This window comes from Tetrao urogallus, assembly GCF_951394365.1.
Source record: "Tetrao urogallus genome assembly, chromosome: 1".
NCBI classification, from domain to species: domain Eukaryota; kingdom Metazoa; phylum Chordata; class Aves; order Galliformes; family Phasianidae; genus Tetrao; species Tetrao urogallus.
In genome coordinates, this window is record NC_136813.1 from 20,774,788 (window position 1) to 20,796,796 (window position 22,009).

General features: G+C 45.4%; 1 protein-coding gene across 1 annotated transcript; it reads right to left on the reverse strand.

Annotated features, from left to right (window-relative positions):
• Positions 1-2,878: 2,878 nt before the first annotated feature.
• On the reverse strand, positions 2,879-21,632 carry SLC7A1 (solute carrier family 7 member 1; the record flags this gene model as incomplete). The annotated part of the gene is made up of 11 exons (XM_079549154.1): positions 2,879-2,988; positions 4,517-4,625; positions 6,970-7,118; positions 7,460-7,671; positions 9,788-9,890; positions 11,426-11,565; positions 12,395-12,617; positions 14,136-14,260; positions 16,050-16,224; positions 17,845-18,003; positions 21,263-21,632. 11 exons carry the CDS (start codon positions 21,630-21,632, stop codon positions 2,879-2,881), a joined length of 1,875 nt encoding a protein of 624 aa, XP_079405280.1.
• Positions 21,633-22,009: the final 377 nt, after the last annotated feature.

Here is a 22,009-nt window from a genome sequence, read left to right on the forward strand (position 1 = left end):
AAAAAAAAAAAAAAAAAAAAAAAAAAAGAAAAAAGAAAATTTAAAAAAATAATTAAAAATCACCCATTTGAAAACACCACCCCAGAAACAGGCAGCCAAATTTCTACCTTACAGCTTGCAAATCCAAGCGGGGCGGGGATGCAGCAGTGAGGGCAGGGCAGAGCAGGCAGCAGTGACCGAGTCATTGCGTCCCCACACACAGCCTGGCATGGGGGCTTCCCCAGGGCTGGCACAGGCCATGGCACATTGGAACACTGGAACACAAAGCGTGGCGAAACAGAAGGATTTTCCTATGAAACCTTCTGGGAGAAAAGGAAATGACAGGAAAATGAACCCGATCCAGACTTTCCCTTTCTCCCAAGTGCTGATATTATACGCCACAAAAGCTGAAATAAAGTTATGGGATATAAATACCAGAACAGATCCCTAAGAAGACAACAAAAATAAGTTAACATTTATATTAAAAAAAAAAAAATTACAGCAAGAAATCTGCATATTTTTAGATAATTTTCTTTGGAAATATACTTCCATCAGAATTCAGCCTCATATAGTCAATGCTGAACGTCTAAATTGCTCAGAGTTGGTACCCAAGACAAAGGTCCTTACATTCTTGGTACAATGGGAAATATCCACACCCTCTGCGTTCCCATTTTCCATTTTTTCCCCATCCTCTCACATCCTCAGTGCTTTCCAGGAGGTTTTGGCACACACTGAGTTTTTGCCCACGTTTAAATCAAAATAGGGCTCAACCTCCTGGGTTTTAATTTTGATACTCTTCTCTCCCTGCTTGAGTAAGACTTCATACGTATGCAAGGAAAAGAGGACTGGCAGATGGTCAAGGGTCCTGAAAGCACCCTGAAAATACACCCAGAGCACATTCCCTCCACCCAGCTCCAGCCCTGAGAAGAGCCTCCCAGTTTGCCAGAAGGTCAAGACTGGAACTCCTAGCAGGCAGAAAGGCTGTGCTGAAAAGCTGCAAGACACGACCCACCACAATATGACTGAGGGAGATGGTCTGGTTCTCCCTTCTGCTGGTTAAGCCATACGGAGCCTGCTCCTCAGTCCACACCAGTATGATGGGGTCGGGTGCCCATCCCCTCAGCAGCAGGAGTTATGATGGCCAACAGACCAAATGCTCCAGGTGCAGCATTGTGGCAGCAGTGTGGAGCAACCCCTACACAGGTTAGGAGAGAGGATTTCTGCAGTATCTGTTTGGGATTTGTTATTCAGCACATTTAAATAGCGGTGTTGCGTGGGCACAACCCACCTTTTGAATGCTTCCACAAGCCTTTCTTAGGGCAGGGAATTTGGCCGGGGAGATATCTGGGAGAATCTTTTTTGAAACTGCCTTTCAGCAAAGCCAAGGCCACGTCTGTGTTGCCAACTTAACACAGCCTTTGGTCTCACCTCTTCACAGAACTTCACAGAATCATAGAATGGCTTGGGCTGGACAGGGACATCTTGCACCAGATCTGTTTGCTCAAAGCCCCATCCAACCTCATTCCCAGCACCTCCAAAGATAGAGAATTCCCATGGCCCAGGACATGCAGTGCGGGCAGCACAAGCATCTCTGGCCCCACAGGAGCACGTGTTGGAGCAAGAGCACACACTGCTGCACAGGGTGGGTGGGCAGCACTCAGAGCAGGGGCTCAGCACATTTACAGCCCTGCTCAGGCCTGTGTTAAGCAGCTGAGCAGCCTGCAAGGTAAACTCTCAGCAAGCCAGCCCCCTAGTGTTGCCCCCTGCTCTGATGGGACCACTGGGAAGGAGAAAACCCTACAACATCCTCATGCCCCAGGAGGCACGAGGCACAGACTCAAGTGCTGCTCACAAATGAAGTTCAATCCCTTGAGACTCTTCCTGTGTTCCTCCTTCCAGGGACAGAAACATGCTTCACCCTGATGCCGAATGCTCACAGCCAAATGCTTTATTCTACTATTCACACAGCCCACACCGAGGGAGCTCCTCTAACTTCCAACCAAACACATTTTCAGAGCCGGGCTCAAGAGCACTTCTGCCACCCCACCGGTTCAGCCCCACTGCTGGTCAGCTCTGATGTGAAGAGGTAGAAGGCTCTTTGGAGACACCTCTGCCCTTAAAGACATTCAAGTACTTGCACCAGATATTTCTATGACTAAACCCCAAATCCCTCTGCTGAGTCTACAGTTAGCAGGAACATCCATTTCATTATCTGCACCCTGCCAAACGACCATTCAACCGACAATAAACCTCCCGACATTTCACAGTAGCAGTGTTTTAAAGTACATGAATGCCGAGTTAAAAGTTAAATGCAATAAAAACTATGAAACCTGATGCTCTGAAGAACATAAATCTTGCAGGTGCTTTCTTAACCAGGTGAAAGCTCACGTTTGCCGAGAGCCTTTTCTTTGTACGTACAAAGGTGGTACAGCTCACATCAGGTGAAGGAAGTGTCTGATCTAAGCACGACAATAGCACTGCAGATGTGCTCTGTATATATCAGGTAGAATATCTGTGGGGGGGTCATTCCCAGGGCTACTGAAAGAAGGACCTCTGCGAGGCCTGTTTCATAGCAGCATTTCAGGTTAACTGGCACACAGAAGCAGTTTTCTTTCTAGACACTGAAAAACAAAACAAAACAAAACAACGGGAGGGAGGAGGGAGAGTGCATGGCCCCAGACCAGCTAACAGCATTGCTGGGAGCAGCTTTTTTTCCTTGTGATCCCTTTTAACTGCGCGACTAAGCAAACTGCAAGCTGCAGCAACAGGCCTGGGGATTCCCACAATGTGCTTCTTTCTTGCTGCAGTACTGATTAACCATATGCAACACTTCAGGAGCCCCATGGCACAGCTGCCTTCGCTGCAGCGGTCCCCGGTCGCCCACGAGCTACACACGTGGTCATTTGCAGCTGTCTGAGGCAGTGTCCATGCTTCTCTCTGTGTCTGCTGATGCTGCGTACGCAGCCTCCACGCTGTGCCATATTCCGTAGGAAAAGTAGATGATAAAGCCTGCAGGAGCCAAGGGAGAGAGGGAAGTTAGCTCTGTAAGGGGACAGACACCACTGCTCACACCTACAGGCACAGGTCACAGATCCAGGTTACAGCCCTCCTGACAGCTTGCATCTTGGCATCACTGCCCGTCGTGGAAAAGAAAGCTAGGTTTAACCCAGGTTATAAAACCAGCACTTGGAACAAAAAAACAAATGAAAAAGTAAAAGTGCCAACACAAAGATTGCTCCTCTGCACACCCTGCTTGTGCTGGCTCACAGCCACAGCTCTCTCTTTTAATATGGATTCCTCACATGGTGACACACAACCCTCCTTCTTCAGCTTGTTTTGATGCCCCGTGACATCTTAAAAGAAGGCACAGAGAGGAATTTTCACATTAAAGAAACAAAAATGCTCTGGCAGTCCATGAAGTTTGCACAGTGGGGTTCCAATTCTGGATGAATTTCTGTCTGGCGCTGCACAAAGCAGTGCTGCTTTAGCACCGAGATGTCCTGAGCTTAGGACGACCTGGCAAAGTGCTAACATCCATAGGTAAAGTGGAATGAAAAAGGGAATGAGGAAACATGAAAAATGAGATCCAGGCAAAAAAGAAGCTATTTAGAGCATGGCTTTTGCCTTGATCAGGTTCAGAGCAAGTGGGCAGCTGCTTCAAGCAGCCCTTGTTGATTCATAGAATCATAGAATCACCAAGGCTGGAAAAGACCTCTACAATCATCGAGTCCAGCTGTCTACTACCACCCATACTGCCCACTGACCACATCCCTCAGTGCCACATCTCCACATTTGCTGAACACCTCCAGGGACAGTGACTCCACCACCTCCCTCAGCAGCCTCTTCCAATGCACTGCTACTATTTCTGAGAAGAAATTCTTCCTAACATCCAAGCAGAACCTCCCCTGGTGCAACTTGAGGCCATTCCTTCTCATCACTGTAATCTGGGAGAAGAGTCAACCCCCCCCCACCCCCCTCACCACAAACTCCTTTCAGACAACTGTAGACAGCAATAAGGTCTCCCTTGAGGCTCCTCTTCTCCAGGCTGAACAATCCCAATTCATCTGTCTTTGACCCTGCAAGTCTCCTACCACTGCAGGAAGAAGCTACAAAGCAGCATCTTGGTAAAGCTCCCGACAGATGACCATAAATAGATCAGGCAATCAATCACAATGCCAGGCCACATACTGCTCAACATCTTCCCTGTGTACTCCGAGTACAAACACACACAAACTAACAAAACTGCATTAAAAAAAAAATATATATATATATATATGTAGCTGACCATGAAATCAGTATGGAAGAAGCACATAAGCTGCATGATAGGTTGCTGTTTTGTCCTCAAATTTAAGAGTATTATGACCCTTAAATTTAAAACAAAGCTAGAGACACACTGCCTAAATGGCTTCAATGAAGTCACAGAGGTCACCCAACAGTTTAGAGTGCAGAATCCCTCCCTGGAGTGCTACAGCAAATTTATAGTTAACAAAGTCTCAAGACTTTGAACACATATATTTTTCTTCTCTTTTGAACTCACCTATGAGCATCCAGACTGCAAACCTTATCCACGTGCCTAGGTCTAGCTGCATCATGAGGTAAACATTCACAAAAATACTCACGATAGGAAGAAGGGGCAGAAGAGGTACCTGAAAAAGCAAGAGGGATACATTACATCTGCAGGGCAGAGCAGAGGGCAGGCAAGAACGTTGCATCCCTTGCTAATGGGATGTGATGGCTGCTACCATCACCCCAGCTGTTGGATCTGAGAAAAGGCAAGGTTAGATCTAACTACTGGACGTGAGTCCCCTGTGTGACCACCACTCACTCCAGTCCATTTTAAGAATGGTTGTCCTAGCTCTGTGGTTTGGAAGGAGACAAGAAGCCAACTTCAGCTCCAATGCCATGAGGGGAACAAGCTAAGAAGAACACCATGGGTAGCTCTGTGGCAGGTACCAACTGAAGACCAGGAGAGGGTTAAGGAAAGGTGAGAGGAGGCACCTGAGGAACTTCACCCAGCAGGTACTGTAGCTGTTAAGCAGTACACAGCAGGGGGATGATCTCTTGAGGTGCCCCTTCCAACCTCAGCAACTGTGTGATCTTGTGTGATTCTGTGAAATAACTCCAGAACGGAAGAAAAGCAGGAAATACTGTAAAAGACCAGAGCAGCGACACCAGTGATCAGAAAATCAGAATACCATAAAGCCAAAAAGCAAAAAACAGAATGTGAAGAAATAGCAGAGGCGTGGACAGATGAAATTGAGGAGGACAAAGGTCTGTGAATATGGTGGAACTGAGAGGAAAACGGAAGGGATTTCCTTCACCTGTAAGGAAAAGGAGATTTACAAAAAATAAAAAGGCTGAAATACATTAAGCCTTTACTGAATTCAATTTCACACAAAAAAAGAAAAGACACCACATTCATGGCAACCAGCCATTCCCATCATTAAGCAGGGGATGGGCACACAAGTTAGAAAATAGAAGAAGAATATTCTCCTAAATTAGGCATTGTCAAATAGCAGGGATAAATGACATTTCCCTAGGATGGTGAGGTATGTACCTAAAGATTGCTGAATGATCTTTAAAACATTAGTAGGCTTCTTTGAGAGCTCTTGGTAGACCTGGAAGGTCTCCAAAATCTGGGGAAGAAAGAAAAATGACCTATTAAAAAGAAATATAGGAGAACAACTGGGAAACAAACCAGTCAGCCTTGGATTCCCAGAGAGATTCTGGAGAAAAATCACAAAGCAGTCAGGCTGTAAATGCCTAAAAGACAACAAGGAGATAAGAAACAGCCATTACAATTTAGCTCTGACAGGTCTAATCGTATTTTTTCCTTGGACAGAGGAGTGCCTGAAGGAAAAAAAAAAAAGGGAGATCAAATATCCTGAGTGTCAGGCAAAGAGACTCTTAGAATTAAGTTCCAAATATACAGTTCAGACAGCAGATCTTAAGTTTTCTGCTCCTGCACACTTCTGTTTCCACTTTTGGGACCACAAACCCAAGATGAGCTGCAAACACTAACTGTAAGAGCAGTGAAAATGAGAGCACTTTAGAGGAAAGGATTAGAAACCCAAACAGCCTTTATAAATTGGAGAAATAGCCTGCAACCAATATGATGAAACATGACCTGCAGGATAATACTGAAAAGTGATCTGTATTTGTCAATATAAAGGATAGTGTGCTTGAGCAAGGCAGGAAAATGCCAAGAGTTCCTCCTACTTAATTCTGTTAAAGAGAGACTGGTCATCCCTTCATAGCTAACAGCAGAACATGAAAATAATAGCTAAATGTGCGCTGTGGAAATTTAGAGTAAGCTATTGGGAAAAGCTTGCCAGCTACCAGGACAACAAAGTACTTCAAACATGACGAGGAGAAGGGCTGGTGTCCTTTCCCTGGAGGTGAAAGGACTGGTTAAAGGACTGAGCCACCCTTTCACATTGGTCCACACACACACTCCATCTGATAGAGCTGGAGGAAGAACTGACGTTTTTGACCGGGTGCCCCTTTGATCTCCATGCACAATCTTGCTACTTTGGTTCTCTCTCCCATAGCTACAATCTCATGTGGCCATTCTGATCTGCTGAAAAGCATTCCCTTTCCCTCTGGTCTCTGTTTCTTCCACAAGTTATAGCCATCTGTTTCAAAAACACCTCTCATCTGGCCACATCTCTAGATCAGACTCTGTCCTCTCAGCTTCTCCTGGACTCCAGTTCCATTTACATTTCTTTCTAAGTCTTCTATGGCCATCTCTGATCTGATAGCTCATGACTTGCTCTCCTAATTCCCTCCCAAAGCTCTCAGCTAACTCTTTCAGCCCCACTTCTATGCTGAATTTGCTTATTCCCCTGGGGTGCTGCTGGATACACCTGTACGCTTACATTCTCTGTGTGACCGTTTGGCCAAGTCCCTCCTGATACACACAGCATGCATTGCCTCCTCCAGCCACCTTCAGAAGAGCTCTTTTCTAACTTCACCTCCCGGGACACTCACCTTAAAGGAAAGCTTAGTTTTGCTTTCAGGTTGTTTCCATACAATGAAGCTGATAATGAGAACAAGGATTGCAGCAATAATCCATACTGCCTTTATCAGCGTGCTTGGCTTGAGGGCAGTCAAGACGCAGCTGCCCACGATAAGGAAACCTGTGAACAGACACCAAAAGCTCACCAAAGCTTTATTTTTTTTAGCAAGAGGGAAAAAAAAGAACAAAAAAACACCAAACCATAAGCAGGCAATGCAAAATCTGAAAGCATAGCAAACAAAACTTGAAAACAAGAAAATGCAAATACCTTTTCCCTACATAGCCTCACATACCTAATCTGTGTATTGCTTTTGAAGTCTTCATTTGAACCTGTAGATCCTCAGATCTCATTGAAATTGCAAGCAATCCTTAACAAGCAAGGAAGTGAGCCTTCCCACCATGGTGAGCACAACAATCGCCCAGCTGGCTCACTGCCCCACAGCCACACTGCCTCGTACTTACCAATGATGCAGGTGGAGATGTTCACCACCAAGCCAGAGAACTTGGAAGGGTCTGAATTTGGGGGACACAGTATGGCTTTGAGGGAACATTTCTCCTCTTCCTCTGGCAGAAATCCTGTCTGAGACTCACTCGTGCTCACAGACTCATTGTTATCTGTCTCCTCTGTTGTTCGAGCCATCTGGTACGCCAAATTAGGCTGCTCTGGCTGATACCTAGGAAAAGAGAAGCAAAACAAAGAGCTTATTGGTTTGGTGCAGGGTACCACACAGCACACTGACTGCACCCTAGATCTTTCTAGCATCAGAACAAGCATATGTAATGTCTACAGCCTTCTATTTCAGAAGACAATGTGAGGAATAACAAAGACTTTATGTGGAATTACAAAACCAATTACATGAGTAAATACAGTCAGCTATCATCACTTTAAGCTTGTTTGCAATGCCAATGTTTTAAGATGGACAGTATTCCCTTTCAGAAACCCTACCACCCTGATCACCAGAATATGACAGGGTGGTAGCAGTGAGGACTGGAGAAGCAATAGGTAGGAGAACAATCAGGTAGCCATAAACAGCCTATGGGGTAATCTGTGGCTGTTAAGCCCTCACCTTCATGAGATGATGTTTTGGTGTGGAAGCAACTGAACTAACAGCTCAGCAGATATCACATCCTAGCAGCTGCTGATCACAGCACACAGTGACATTCTCTGTGCCCTGATCTCCTCTGTATCAGTCTCTTCTGCTACTGCCATCTACTGCCTCATAATGAAGGAAGAAGTAAACAAAGATCTGTAATTTTTTGTTGCATACATGGATAACACTTCATTCAACAAGTCACAACCACATGGATCCAGACAGAACAAACATTCTTCAACTGTCTTTTAAAATAGAGTTTTGCAGGAGACTCTCAGCCACAAGCCTAAGGAAAGGGTCATTTTGCTAGACCCCTTAAGATCAGTCCTGTGGAGATATGATGACAATGAGATCTTCTGTGACACGTGAATTGTGAAATGCAGTGAAATCCTTGGGTCCAGCCACAGCAGGGCATTAGTCACAGCACCCTACAGCTTCGGAAACAATTTAGTTGTTCCTTCAAAAGGCAGCTAAATCAGCTGCCTGGGCTGCTGCAAGGTTGTCTGTCAGCTCCACAAATCTATGATGGGGAAAGTGCCATATCATAGGGACTGCAGCTTGCAAAAGCAAATTAAGAAGCCATTTATAGCTATATGGAGAAGAGGAAGCCAAGAAGCCAAAGGGAAGGTATGAAGGACAAGAAAAATCCTCTGGCTCTGTACAGGGGGGCATGGTGGATGGCACAGGCACAGAGCAACGGTATTAAAATACAGCGTCGGCCCTTCGTCAGCTGAAACCCGTTCTTAGTTCAATGCATTTGCTGTGAGCAGGTAAAAAACATTCACCAGACTCTGAATAACTCAGTGAACACGTGAAGACATTTTTCAGCAACATCTTCAAAAGTCGGTCCTCCTGGGTGGAGTGCTGTTGTCCATGAGGTGCCAAGCAATTAAGATACTCAATCTTCGTCTTATTTTGGGGAAGCTATGGGAGTTCAGCTCTTTTTATAGACATGCATTGAGTCTCTGATCCTGCAAAAACCTGCTCAGCTTCACTGCTGATGCTAGACTTTACAATGACTACCTTACTGCCTGACACAATTGGCAGCAACTTCACTGCTGACTGAAGGGTATCTTTGCTGACTTTCTCAAGGATGCAGACCAAAGGTAAAACTCACAAGCAATACAGCCATATCTTGCCTTGGTGCTGAGGTGTGTGCAGCTGAACTCTCACTCTAGGGTCTCAGAGGAACAAGGAACCTCCATGCAGTTGATCATTAGCTGGTTCTTTTTTTCAGACACCAAAATGGGTCCAGATGTCCAAGGACAAGCTGCTCACAACAGCTCCTTCCAATGCTCTCAGCACAGTATGTCTGTGCTGACAGAGACACCTTTCAAAAGCCTATTTGCTCATTAAGTCCCTTTCAAAAGACAGCCTGAAACTGTATCCTCAGTGGGAACAAGCGTAACAATGAAGCAGACATCCTGGACCACTCATGTCACTCCTACCCACCAGCACGTCTCCTAGGACATTCAGGGTCTGACGTCTGACTGCTGCTACGATGGCATGGACCAGGAGCTAACCAAGCTCAGAGGATGCTCTTGCACCTCCAACGAGTACAATTCCCCATGACGTTGAAGAAATGAGTCTTTCATACTCTCAGCCATAGTTCTGTGTCACTGGGTCTACAGAAATACAGAGGGCATCCAACTGCAGAGTGTGGGTTTCTGTCTGTGTGAGGCTACTTCTACATCCATACCTCAATACCAATACGCAGGCTGCCACCAACGAGTAAGCCAGGAGGGTCCCAATAGACATGAGATCCACAAGGTCTTTCAAGTCGAAGAGAAAGGCCATAATAGCTGTGGGAGGAGAGGAAGGTGAAAGGGAAGAAAACACCAACACAGCAGAATATGTATTGAAGCACTAATGACAACAGCGTAAGTGTGACTGTTGCTCAGGACCTGGCAAGGGAAATCCAGGGAGCCCAAGCCATGCTGATATGGGGACAGGGAAGACTCAATGAATGCCAATTGCCTTGTAACCCCCTGAGCCTCACAGGATGTCACAGCACAGTCTCACAAACTGGAAGCAAAGGAACCATTTCTTACAGTAGATTGCCAGCCTGTTATACATATATGGGTATTCTGAAACAAGGGCATCCTATGATATGCCTGTATGAGAAGCAAAGCTGAAGTGACATTCCCCTCTAATCATGAGCAGTGAGCAAGTGTTTAAACCATAGCCTCACTGCCTGAATCCCCAGTCGTAGCTGTAGCAGCCCTGAGACCATGCAGCCTACCATCTCTTACAGATTATTTTGCCTTCACAGTCTTGCTGGGCAACTCTCTGTTGTACAGACCATTGTATAAAGGGTTTCAAAGCTGAACCTGAGCCAGTCTGTCTCTAATGCACTGCCTCAAACTCGACAGCCAAAGCAACGCAAAGTCTCAAGCTTCAAATGCTCCCCATATCTGCAGCTCTGGTTGCACTTTGGTTTACATGCTGTAAACCACAATAGGGTAATCTGAAGAGAAGGCAAACCAAATTCCTTTCTTTCTCTGGCTCTTTATTCCCCACTGTGGGCTCAAGGTTCCCTGAAGATAAAGGTGGCAGCGAAGCAGCTGTATGAAAAACTCTGCAGGGCCCAGGCTGCAGCTGCAGAAGGCTGAGCTGTTTCACCACAGCTTAGAGCTCATCATAGCACTTTGGTAACAACGCCTCAAAGGTGGCACATTCTACACCAGTGGCTTATCCCAGATTTGGATGGCAGAAGGTAAAGAAAAAGCAGCAACACCCTTCTGCTTGCTAGGTGCTGTGAGGAAGGGGGGTGGCTGTGAGAAGAGTATAAGCCACTCATCTTTGTTGTCTGTTAGGTTAAATTCCCCTATTCTTGGGACAGAAGGAAGGAGAGGACAGGATTGTGACCAGCTGTGATAAACTGATTAACAAATGTCTGTGTCACAGGGTCCATCTGCTTGTCTCCAGCTGCTCTGGCGTCTTCCACTGAGCATCTACCTACAGACACACAGTGCACAGAGCCTGCAGCCAAGCCGGGCCAATGGCCACAGGGATGCTGAGGCATAGCTGGCTGCCACTGCAGGGGGTTAATTATTTGTAAAGCTGACAGAGCACGCAGGGAGTGGATGAAGGCAGCTCTTGGCATGAGGCGGGATATCAGCAACGAGCTCTGAGCAAGAAGCACAGACATGCAGTGAGCTATTCACACTCATCCTGCCCTTGCTCTCCCAGGCTTTGGAAACCTGGGCCATGCTCTGGGAAATCACGCTGTGCAATGTATCCAATTAATAAGTGGGCTAGCATCAGGAAGACTTATCTGCTCCTAGGATGAGATTATGTCTCTGCTCCACTCGTGCATCAAGTCTCAGAATGTTACCTGCAACAGCTCCTGATGTCACTGTAGCAATTATTGGAGTTTTCCTCTTCTCATTGACTTTCGCCAAAAATTTAAAGAGAAGTCCATCTTCTGCCATGGCATAAATTATTCGAGGCATTGGAAACATGGAGCCAAGGAGACTAAGAACAAAGAAGGGGGAAGTAATCTGCTTAGAACACCTCCAGCAGGGCTCAAGCACAAAAAAGCAATCAAATTTACGGCACTACAAACTGAAACGGGTGGCTCTCAATCACTTCAGCTTCTTTAAAGGCTCCCTCTGAATGCCCACGTTGCTAGTAGCTGGAAACTAACTTACAGCTCCATGATTTTGGATATCTAAACTTAGCAATGGGACATAAAAGCAGCCTGATACTCAGGTGGCAAAACACCCTAACTTCTACAAGCCTCTATGAGTTGCTCATCTAATTGCATATGTCTAAGTTGATCTGAAAAAGAGCTCCACAGTGCGTAAGAACATGACATACTCTGCATCCAGCCTGCCTTGCCTCCTGGCCAGATAGCTGTCCTGGAGGTAACCTGCAGACAGATTGCCCTGGATATGCTCCAGAAGATGCCCCCTACACTACCTGACATGTTTTATCCCAGCAGGCCAGGATGTCTTGCAAGCAAACTGTGTTTGCACTACAAAGCTGTCTTCTTGACTCACTGATTCTAGATTCATATTCCACCTACTGGGCACCTACTGGGTTTGCTGCTAAGACAGGAGTTTCTGAAGTTATATTGGTCACACACATCTCTGAAATTTATCACAGGGCAAAATCCTGGCCTTTTTGATGTCAGAAGCTCTAAGTTTTGTCCCTGATCTAGCTCTTCTAGTAATGACCCAGGGGAACATGATGAAGGCAAACAAACTGAGCCACTACACAGCCCCAACGTGCAGCATTTTGTTAAGAAGATGGAGATAAGCATTTGCTGTAAAAGAGGCACAAGGGAAAAGCAGTGTCTCACCTCGTAGAAAGTGCACATAGGGAGCCAACTGCCACTGCATAATTGGCTCCATCCCAACCCACATACTTAAAGGCATTGGGTAATGGGCTATTGGTATCCAGCTGGTAGTAAGGCATCATGAGTGTCAGGGCAGCTGACACGCCAAAATAAGCCACAAAGCAGATGAGCAGAGATGCCACAATGCCAATAGGAATGGCCTTCTGAGGGTTTTTCACCTCCTCACCTAGAAGAAAGAAATTGAAATATCAGCTCATGGACAAGCAAGATCTATCAAAGCCTACTATCATGGCCTAAGGTGCCCTTCACATAACCCAGACTGGCTGTTTGCTCCCAGTTCTGCTGCTCCTGTCACTCCTGACATAAACATCTGTGGAGGACTTGTAAACCCAGACACAGAAACAATTTGGATTAAAAGCAGTTCCTTCTCCAAAGAGTTAATTTATCACCAGCTACTCCTGCAATGCCACTGATAGCATGGCTCCAAAAACAGCTCAGCGGTCACAAGTGACAAGACAAAAAATGATCACACAATTCTGGGGCAAATATTTGGGAGAGAATTTCAGTATATATCTCCACCAAAGCAACTGCACTGTGGCAAGAGCACCCTACATACCCAGTTCCAGGGAAAGTTACTTTGATGGCACACCTGAAAATCATATGGGTCTTTGGAAATCCCTCTCAAAAAAAAATCCCTCTATTTTCTTTACAGAAAATTTTGGACTACCAAACTGGGACAAATGTGTTAAAAAGAACCTCCCAATTCAGGCAATGATTAATTAAGAAACAGTTGTGAGCCTTCTCTGTCCTGCAGAGCTGCTCTTCTCAAAAAGTGTACATTTCTGAAGCTTGGCATTTCAGGAGGATGAACCAATAAGCAGAGACCCATAAACCTCTAAGTCAAAGCCAGATTAATGAGCTTCTCCACGGAGAGGCCCTGGGGCTAGCTGAAGTAATGGAGCTATAGCATTTCTCAAACATCTTGGAACACAAGGCAGTACTATTTTATCTGTCTTTGTAATTATCTCCCCTCTCTGTTCCTCAGCTCTTGTCAAATGTGAAATTAAGGATAATCCTTCCTTTCTCTGGGGGAATTAGATTCTTCTAAGCCAGGAGAAATGCGACAATACTGATGGCTTCTTTCTCAGAAGGAGATCTCTGAACCCTTGGAGATAAAAAACTCCCTTTCATTTTGAGGCACAGCTTTAGAGTGCAGACTCCTCCTGAGAAGTGCTCTCTTTCTGTGTCTCTTTAAATACACTACACCAATGGAGCACCTTCAGTTGAAGGCACTGAAGCATCCTATTCCAGAATAACCTGATTAAAGCATCATCTGGAGTGGGATGTCCAAACTCTTTAAGTCACACAAAGCATCTGAATCTGGTTTTTCTTGTATGTCAGATCAGTACAACTGGCCATGTTTTCTATAGAGCTGGACCTGGTTAGTGCTATCAGTGAGCAACTGTGGGACTGGAGGCAAAGAAGAAAAGAAGCTCTTTTGATGGGTTATGCAGCCTGCCACAGCAGCTAGAAGGCAACATTCATGCACCCAGGGACTTGTCTATACTCAGCACTTTGATTATCAGAAGCAGCTGAGTCAAAAATATATTACGGACTGAAATTAACACAGGAATAATGAAAGCAGCATCCTGGATTACTGATTATCTGTGCTGCACAAGAATACCAAAAGCCAATCAACCAGCAACCAGGTTCACAACTGGAATGAAGATGCCCTCCATCTTACCTGTTGTAGCAATACAGTCAAATCCCACGAAAGCATAAAAACATGTGGCTGCCCCTGAGAGGACTCCTTTCAATCCATAAGGCATAAACCCTCCAACACCATAGAGCTTTTCTCCCTGTGTTTGACTAAAAAGCATGGCACTGGGTTAGAAGCATTCTGCCTAGGTGGGAACAACAAAACTTTTCATACAGCTCATAGTGACACCCACAGCTGGAGTTCAAAGGAACATGCTCTGCTTTTCACTACAAATACGGGGCAAAATGCTAAGCCCTACCCACTGCTGAGCTCTGGACTGGCCTGCAGCAGTTTGGGGAATGCATGGAATAAAAACGGTTCTGTTTATTCCCATCATCTGTTTTTCTGGTGGGGATAAAGATGTCTTGGCTACAACAGGGAGAAAATAACATGAACATTAAGATTCCTCTCTTACTATTATTGTGTTTATATAGATAATGAAGCTTTTGAAAAAGCTCAACATGTAATCCTTAACACTGAAGTCAAACAAAAATGTGAACTATGCACTGTTCACCTAAGATGGATTCAGGTAAAGCGTGAGTAGACACCAAAAAGCAATGCAGGGTGCTGAGACAGCCTAAAATCCACCCCATGCTCCACCCTCAACTTCAAAATTCCCTATGCCAACTTTGTATCCAAATTCTGCATGTTGTGCTGGGGGAGGAGAGGTGCCTGCACCTCTGAAACATCAAATGCTTTGCTGAGCCCGATACTAAGTTCATTAAAGTCAACAGACAGACATTTAGTGACTCCCCTGCACTCAGCATCAAAGCCTGAGATACAACTGTCTGTGTTGAAACACTGTCTAGAACACCCCTCAGTTCAAGTTAACTGAGGCCACTCAAAATTGAGAGAAAAGCCTTTGTCATGATGAATTACGGCAATTAAATTAAGGGAAATCCCAAAACTGCAGATCTTATCAGGAAGAATCATCCAAACTCTCTTGTAGAACTTCCACTGAGGGATGAAAGCTCACTTGTTATTTACAGAAATAGTACAACCCAGATATGGATTACTCTGGAAATAATGATAAAGTAAACCCCAGATAGACATTACAAAAATAGTAAGAGCTATGGGTGAAAGAGCTACAGTTGTACTTTAAAGCTACTGCACTAATTGCTACTTGCTTGGGAATAGCAGGAGGGAAGGGGGGGAAACCTCTCCTACAGAAGCAATTTGTTCACAGGGAAGAAGTTCACAGCAGGCTGAATTTTGCAGAGAAGCTCAATAAGTGGCTTGTATACAAGCCAAACTAGAGCCATGCAATATTTATAAATCTCTCCAGGTTGTGCCAAACTGTGTTTCCTTGCAGACCAGCATGAAGGGGTTAGATAGCAAGCCAGAACTGAGCTGATGTATGCAGAGACATTCAAAAGACAAGAGAGCAGTCATACGTGTTGAACAATCTCAAGCAAAAAATGAATGGCCTTGTATCACAGGCTACCCTTATAAGCTCCTTAATTTTGGTCTTGTGTAGGAATATAGGATTTTGGCCAAGTAGCAAAATGTCATTAAAAATGGATTTGTGATATGTCTGCTGCAACACATTAAAATAATCTGCAACTTGCCTCCTACCTTCTCATGCATCTGGGACAAGGTCTCCATAAATACAATCATTCTTCAAGGAAATGACCAAGGTGTCCAAAAAAACTACACAGCTGTACTTGGTCAAGGCTTAATACAGGCACAACAGTCAGCCTGGGGCAGCCCTGAGTATGAGGTTATCTGCAAAGCTCTTTTCTCTCCCCTTTGAACTCCAGTCACAACACTGGAATTTGGTAAAGGAGGGAACCATACCATTCACAGGCTCCCTGAATCTCTCACAAATCCTCCTGTAAACAGGAGGAAAATTATGAATATACATCAATTTTAAATCTGAAAAGACAAGGTCCAACTTACTTGTCTCCATGAGTGCCATGGCTGGTATTGTAAATGTCCTGTTCAGTCAAGTGCCAGTTTTTCACAGATCCTTTCACGAAGCCGGAGACGACGACAAAGCCGATGACGAGGATGTTGATGCAGGTGAACACTTTGTTCACCAGGGCAGATTCCTTCACACCAAAGGTTAAAAGCCCTGGGAAAAAAAACAGAAAATATGCAGTCAGGTATTTCACCAGCGAAGGCAGCACAACAGCTCACTTACTGAAAACATCAACGCTGAGCTTTGCCCACTGTAGTATTTCTGCTTCTCCACAAAGCCAGGCAGCTCAGGTAGGCCAGGATTAAGTCACTGGGAAAGCTGACGGGGACTCCTGCCCACACATTACTGATGTGACACACGTTCCCACACAGCACGCCAATTTGGCACATGCTCCAGGTAAAGTTTCACCTCACAGCACCATGCTGTGCATCCAGATACAGCCACACACTCCACCCAGCCATCTGGAGAAAGCACCACAGGTGGTTTCTCAGGAAGGAGCACTGTCTTAGAGGTCTTGGCCAAAGGCAGATGTTATGATCAACAATCACCTTTACGTGAGCAGCAAAAAACACGATGCCATTCTCCACAGAGACTGAATCCAGGAGGTCAGCTACTTACAGCTCAAGACACAGAACAAGGTGGCATCACAGGACTCCTGCTTTGCCAGAGAGCTCAGTAAGAACAGGTTTTCTGCTCATGGTCTTCAGAGAAAGTCCATCAGGAGAAGAGCACATTTGCAGGCTCTGGCAACCAACATCTCACCGAGGCGTAACACAGCCTCTCTGAGGGACAAGCTCTGGTAACTTCAGGTAGCTGACTTTCAAGAACCCAAACCTTCAACCTATATTTAATAAGAAGACTACGAGAAAGCAAAACACTTCATGTGGGCCAAAAGGACAAAAGAAGCCCTACGTGGTATTCTTACTGCTACCCCAAGGCATTTCAGGGAGAGGGGAGATTTCTGCGCGCTCACATTTCCATCTTTTAAAATAAAACATACGAGATTCAAACTCAAGATGCCAAAGCATCACTGGTTTATGAAGCTTGTCCCAGTGAGCAGAGCCCATGCTGCGAGATGCCCATCCAGATCACAGTGGGAAATGTCAGGATAACCTTGTTGGGCAACACTGCAGCTTCTGCATGCTGGAAACCACAGAGGTACATGAGAAGAGTAATTATTTTTTAAATTAGCCTAAATTTTGTAATGTTTTGCGAGTTACAGCTGTTGGTAAAAGTTTAGAAGGATTTTAATTTTTGAAATTTTCAAAACGTTTCCAAATCTTTATCAAAGTCTTGGAACAATTTTTTGGAGAAAAAAAAAAAAAAAAAAAAAAAAAAGGACTGATTTTCACATATTTATTTCTCTGGGATCTTGCAGTCGGTGCTGATTATCATTGGGAGAACAAAAATAGAGGAGCAACAGAATGAAATTGTTGTATAATAGGATTGGGAGAGGAAGAAGGATTAGACTTCCTTACCTGATTGAGGTTAACAAGTCATCTTTTTTTTCCTTCCTTATACTAAACTTAATCAATGGTTTTAAAAGTGGCTCAAAAATATCAAAAGCCCTCCCCACTAATTAAAAAGCTTACAAACAGGATATGCCCAGTGCTAAGTCCTCTGTGGCTATCTAGGTAAATCCAACATCCATAGCAAAGAAAGAGCCTTAGTAAGTCGTCCAAAACAAATGGGACCTCGTGCCCATTCTGAAAGCAAACAATGAAATGACAGAAGGTGGAGGTCCAAGACTCACAAACGCCTCTGAGGTTTTACCTGTTAAGATGATGATTATCACCACAGCGAAGATGTCTGGGTATTTTGCTAGCACTCCTGGAGCGTTCATTGTCATGTATCTTTCACAAAAGTCTTCAATGTGCCCACCTATGATTTCATCAAACGTGGCACTCCAGGCTCTGGCCACACTGGAGGTTCCTGCCAGAGAACAGAGCGGATGGGGGTCACCTTTGGTGGATGGCACACTACCCAAGTTCAGGACTCTTTGGACTCCACTACTGGAGCATCTGAGTAGCATAAAGACACTTCTGGCCTCAGCTTGGTGCAGTTTCTAGAACACCATGGCACAGCTTGCTGGGATGAGGACTGACCCAGGGGTCTCAGGATGTCTGACGCTGGGATGCTATTGAGCCACTCCAGAGAGATGAAACAGCAGCAACCACCAGTCAGTGGCAGCACTGTGTAAAACAAGTAGCTTTGGCTACCAGACAGTCTGCTTCTTATTCTCCTGTGTTACACTGACTACTGTTAGGTTACCAATATTGTACACCATATATATCTCTCTCACACAATTAGATGCTGTTATATAATTACTACTGTACAGAATTACCTAATTTAAAAATAAAAAAAAAAAATAAATAAAAAGAGGTTGGCTTGCTGTTGGTTTGCAAAGCAGCTCCTCAGAGAACTCTGTGCACTCTTATACCCAAAATAGTTCATCCTGATAGAGGCAGGTTTTCAGGTCACAACTCCAGTACCTGCAATTGTGTCAAAAACTGTGCTCACCCACAGCACAACCCTCCTCAGCAGTGGTCAGCAACACCTGCAGCAATGCTGGGAATGCTCTCCGTGCAACTTGGCTTGTCAACGCGATCATATTAAGGCACAGCTTAGGCCTGTCTGGGTACCATGCTGCTCTTTGAGACACAGAGGCACAAGCTGTGAATGCACTTAAAGGGACAGAACATTGGTGCTTTTAATCTAAAAAAACCTCCAAAAGTTACTCTGTATCACATTACAAATTTTCAGCTTTGCTTCAGGAAAATTCCAGGGAAAAAGATATTTTTTTTACTACTTTCATTTCTTCGCCTTGGCTGCAGTATTTCATGTTCTAGGACAGGAAGAACCAGCTCCTGCATGCTTTATGTTAATGCCAGTTGCTTGGAAGCCAGTTCCACAATGCTATCAGTAGCTCATGCAGAACTTTGTAACCAAGAGCCTTGGGAAGCAGGGGATTCTGATATTATTCCAGCATCGCAGACACCTGGATGACATCTTTATGGCTGCTGAAAACCATGGAGCACAGGGCCCATATCCAGGAGGATTTATGGCTTTGGGGTCAGCACGACCTTTGCAGATGGCTCCTGTTCACCCTGCACAGTGCTTAGGCCAACTGATCTGCTTGGGTGTGAGCTGGCTACAGGATCGGGACCAGGCTGGGAGGTGACCACATGGTCTGGGAAGGAGACCCCAACAACAGCCATTACAAGGGTGGATAGTGATAGGACAAGGGGGAATGGTTTTAAACTGAGACTGGGGAGGTTCAGAGTAGGTATCAGGAGGAATTTTTTCACACAGAGGGTGGTGGCACATTGGAACAGGTTGCCCAAGGAGGCTGTGGATGCCCCATCCCTGGAGGCATTCAAGGCCAGGCTGGATGTGGCTCTGGGCAGCCTGGCCTGGTGGTTGGTGACCCTGCGCATAGCAGGGGGTTGAAACTGGATGATCATTGTGGTCCTTTTCAACCCAGGCCATTCTGTGACATGATTCTATGATGAGCCACGTTAACGAGCTTCCACCAGCGTCCTCTTTCTGCCACATTCCCCACCCACAATCTGGCACAACTCCCATCACCCCTGAAGAAATTTCACATCATATCCTTGTCCTGGAACAATCCTTCTTTCCCCCACCATACAGACCCTGCCCAACTAGTCAATTGCCCATTTTTCCTCATTCCCCATCTCCAAGACCCTGCCCTGGACACTACTGCCACCCACCATCTGCTGGCCACCATGATCCCACTCCACCCCACAATATTTTCTGAACAGATGTCTGAAACCTCAGTAAAAACATCAAGCTGGCCAAGTCCCTTAAAAATTTAAGTTCTTGCCCCCATGTTGGATTCTGCTCAGGATGGTGGCACTGCTCAGGAGTGTAATGCTAGGGAGGTAAATCTCATCACGAATTTGCAGAATCAGGTTTTTCCTTTTTTCCATGGCAATGTCAGTCTTTTTGGAGGTCCAGCATCACAGTAGAGAGGGCCACAATGTAACCGACCAGGTAAGGAGCATGAGGAAGACTATTTAGCATTACTTTTCTGGATCAGAGCACAAATCACTAGGAAAACTGTTCCAATTTGGTATGTGCAGCCTAAGCAGAGTCCATTTTAGAAGACTGGAGTAAATTATATGCTTAACTTTGTTTAAAAACTATTTTCATCTCCTCCCTACAATGAATTTGATTCATAGAAGAACCGCAGGACTCACATTTCCTGAGGAGACAACTTTAATTGACTTTGGTTTCCCAATCTCTTCTTTCTTATTAAAAAGTAAAAGAAAGGGAGGAGGGAGAAGAAAAGGTTTCAGGTAGCACACAGATGAGAGCCAGCGCTATCTCAGACAAGCAGCTGCTACATCACTATGTCACTCATGATATGATCTTACCCCAGCATCATGGGAACTATCTCCAAGGTAACAATTGTATATCTCATAAAACACAGTTAAAAAAAAAAAAAACTTCCTTTAATCATTCAGCGCAACATTGTTTTTCATTTTAACTCGTAAGTCTTCACTCTTAACTGGCAAGTTGGCTGCAGCCTTACCTATAGACATAATAACAAGCCCAAAATGTGCTTGAAAAGACACGAATCCTTAATTGACAAATAGTGGTTTAGTTTTAATATGTCAGCTGAAGAATACACTGCATGCTCAGAGCATGATCCAGCCCTAGTGGGAGTGAAAGGCTTAGGAGGGATTTGTTTCGGACCTTTCAGAGACCGTGAACCTGCAGCTCACCCCCGTGTTTAATCCTGCAACCACTCATGAGGCAGAATTCTGATCTCCAGGTGCTCTGAACAGGTTTTGAAGGGACCAGAAATTAATCCTTAATCAGCCTGGAGCTGTCATGTAAAAGCACCCTTCTGTCAGCTACTTCTTTCTCAATATAGGGAACACTTGCTCCCTGGCAAGTGTGCAGCAGCCAGGATATGCCAAAGAGATGATGTGGGAGTTCAGAGGAAGTAGCTGAAGTAGCAGTTTGCCTTCGTTACAAAGCTTCAGCCTGCAGGACAGCACTCACCTTGCCAAGTGACAGCAGCCACAGTCAGTGCACCCTGCCAAAGAGCCCTCACATTTTCAGTGAGTGCAGAGCAATGCAGGCACACAAACGTGGCTGATGGTACCAACAAGGCTGCCATCCTGGACTTGGTACGGTCTTATTGCATGCCCACCATACTCACCGATAACATAGGAGAGGATTAAATTCCACCCCGTGATGAAGGCCCACAGCTCGCCAACAGTCACATAGCTGTACAGATAAGCTGATCCTGTCTTAGGAACGCGAGCACCAAATTCTCCATAGCAGAGTCCAGCCAGCACAGAAGCCAAGGCAGCAATCAAGAAGGAGATGACAATGGCAGGGCCCGCATTCACTCGTGCCACAGCCCCAGCCAGTACATAGACGCCTGCCCCCAGAGTGCTGCCCACACCAAGGGCCACCAAGTCAAAGGTGTTGAGGCACCGCGAGAGCCGGCTGTCTTCTCGAGTGCAGTCCACATTTTTCCGGCGAAGAAGCTGGTTCCCAAACTTGATGAATTTCTGGCACTCCATCGTTGTCTTTGGGCCTGCAAGAAAGATGCTGCCGTCACTAGGTGGAACAGCCACACCCCACAAACAGTATCACTACAGAGCGTAACATTGCACTCATATTTTAGCCAAAGAATCTCCTCCTCACTTACCTTCCACCTTTTCATATGGCAAAACACCTCCTGAGCACACTATCTATGCTTAGCACAGGGAGGCAAAAAAAGAAAAAGGCGCAGTAATTCTGCTTCCTGCTCCCATTCACACTGATCTCAAGCAGGAGAGCTGTCCTCCCCACACCACAAGGGACACTAATCGCCTTACAGCCTCACTGTCCACACACAGGTGGGCAAGCCTTTATGCAAAATCTGTCTTTCAGATTGTCAGGGTAGTTTTCCTGGCTG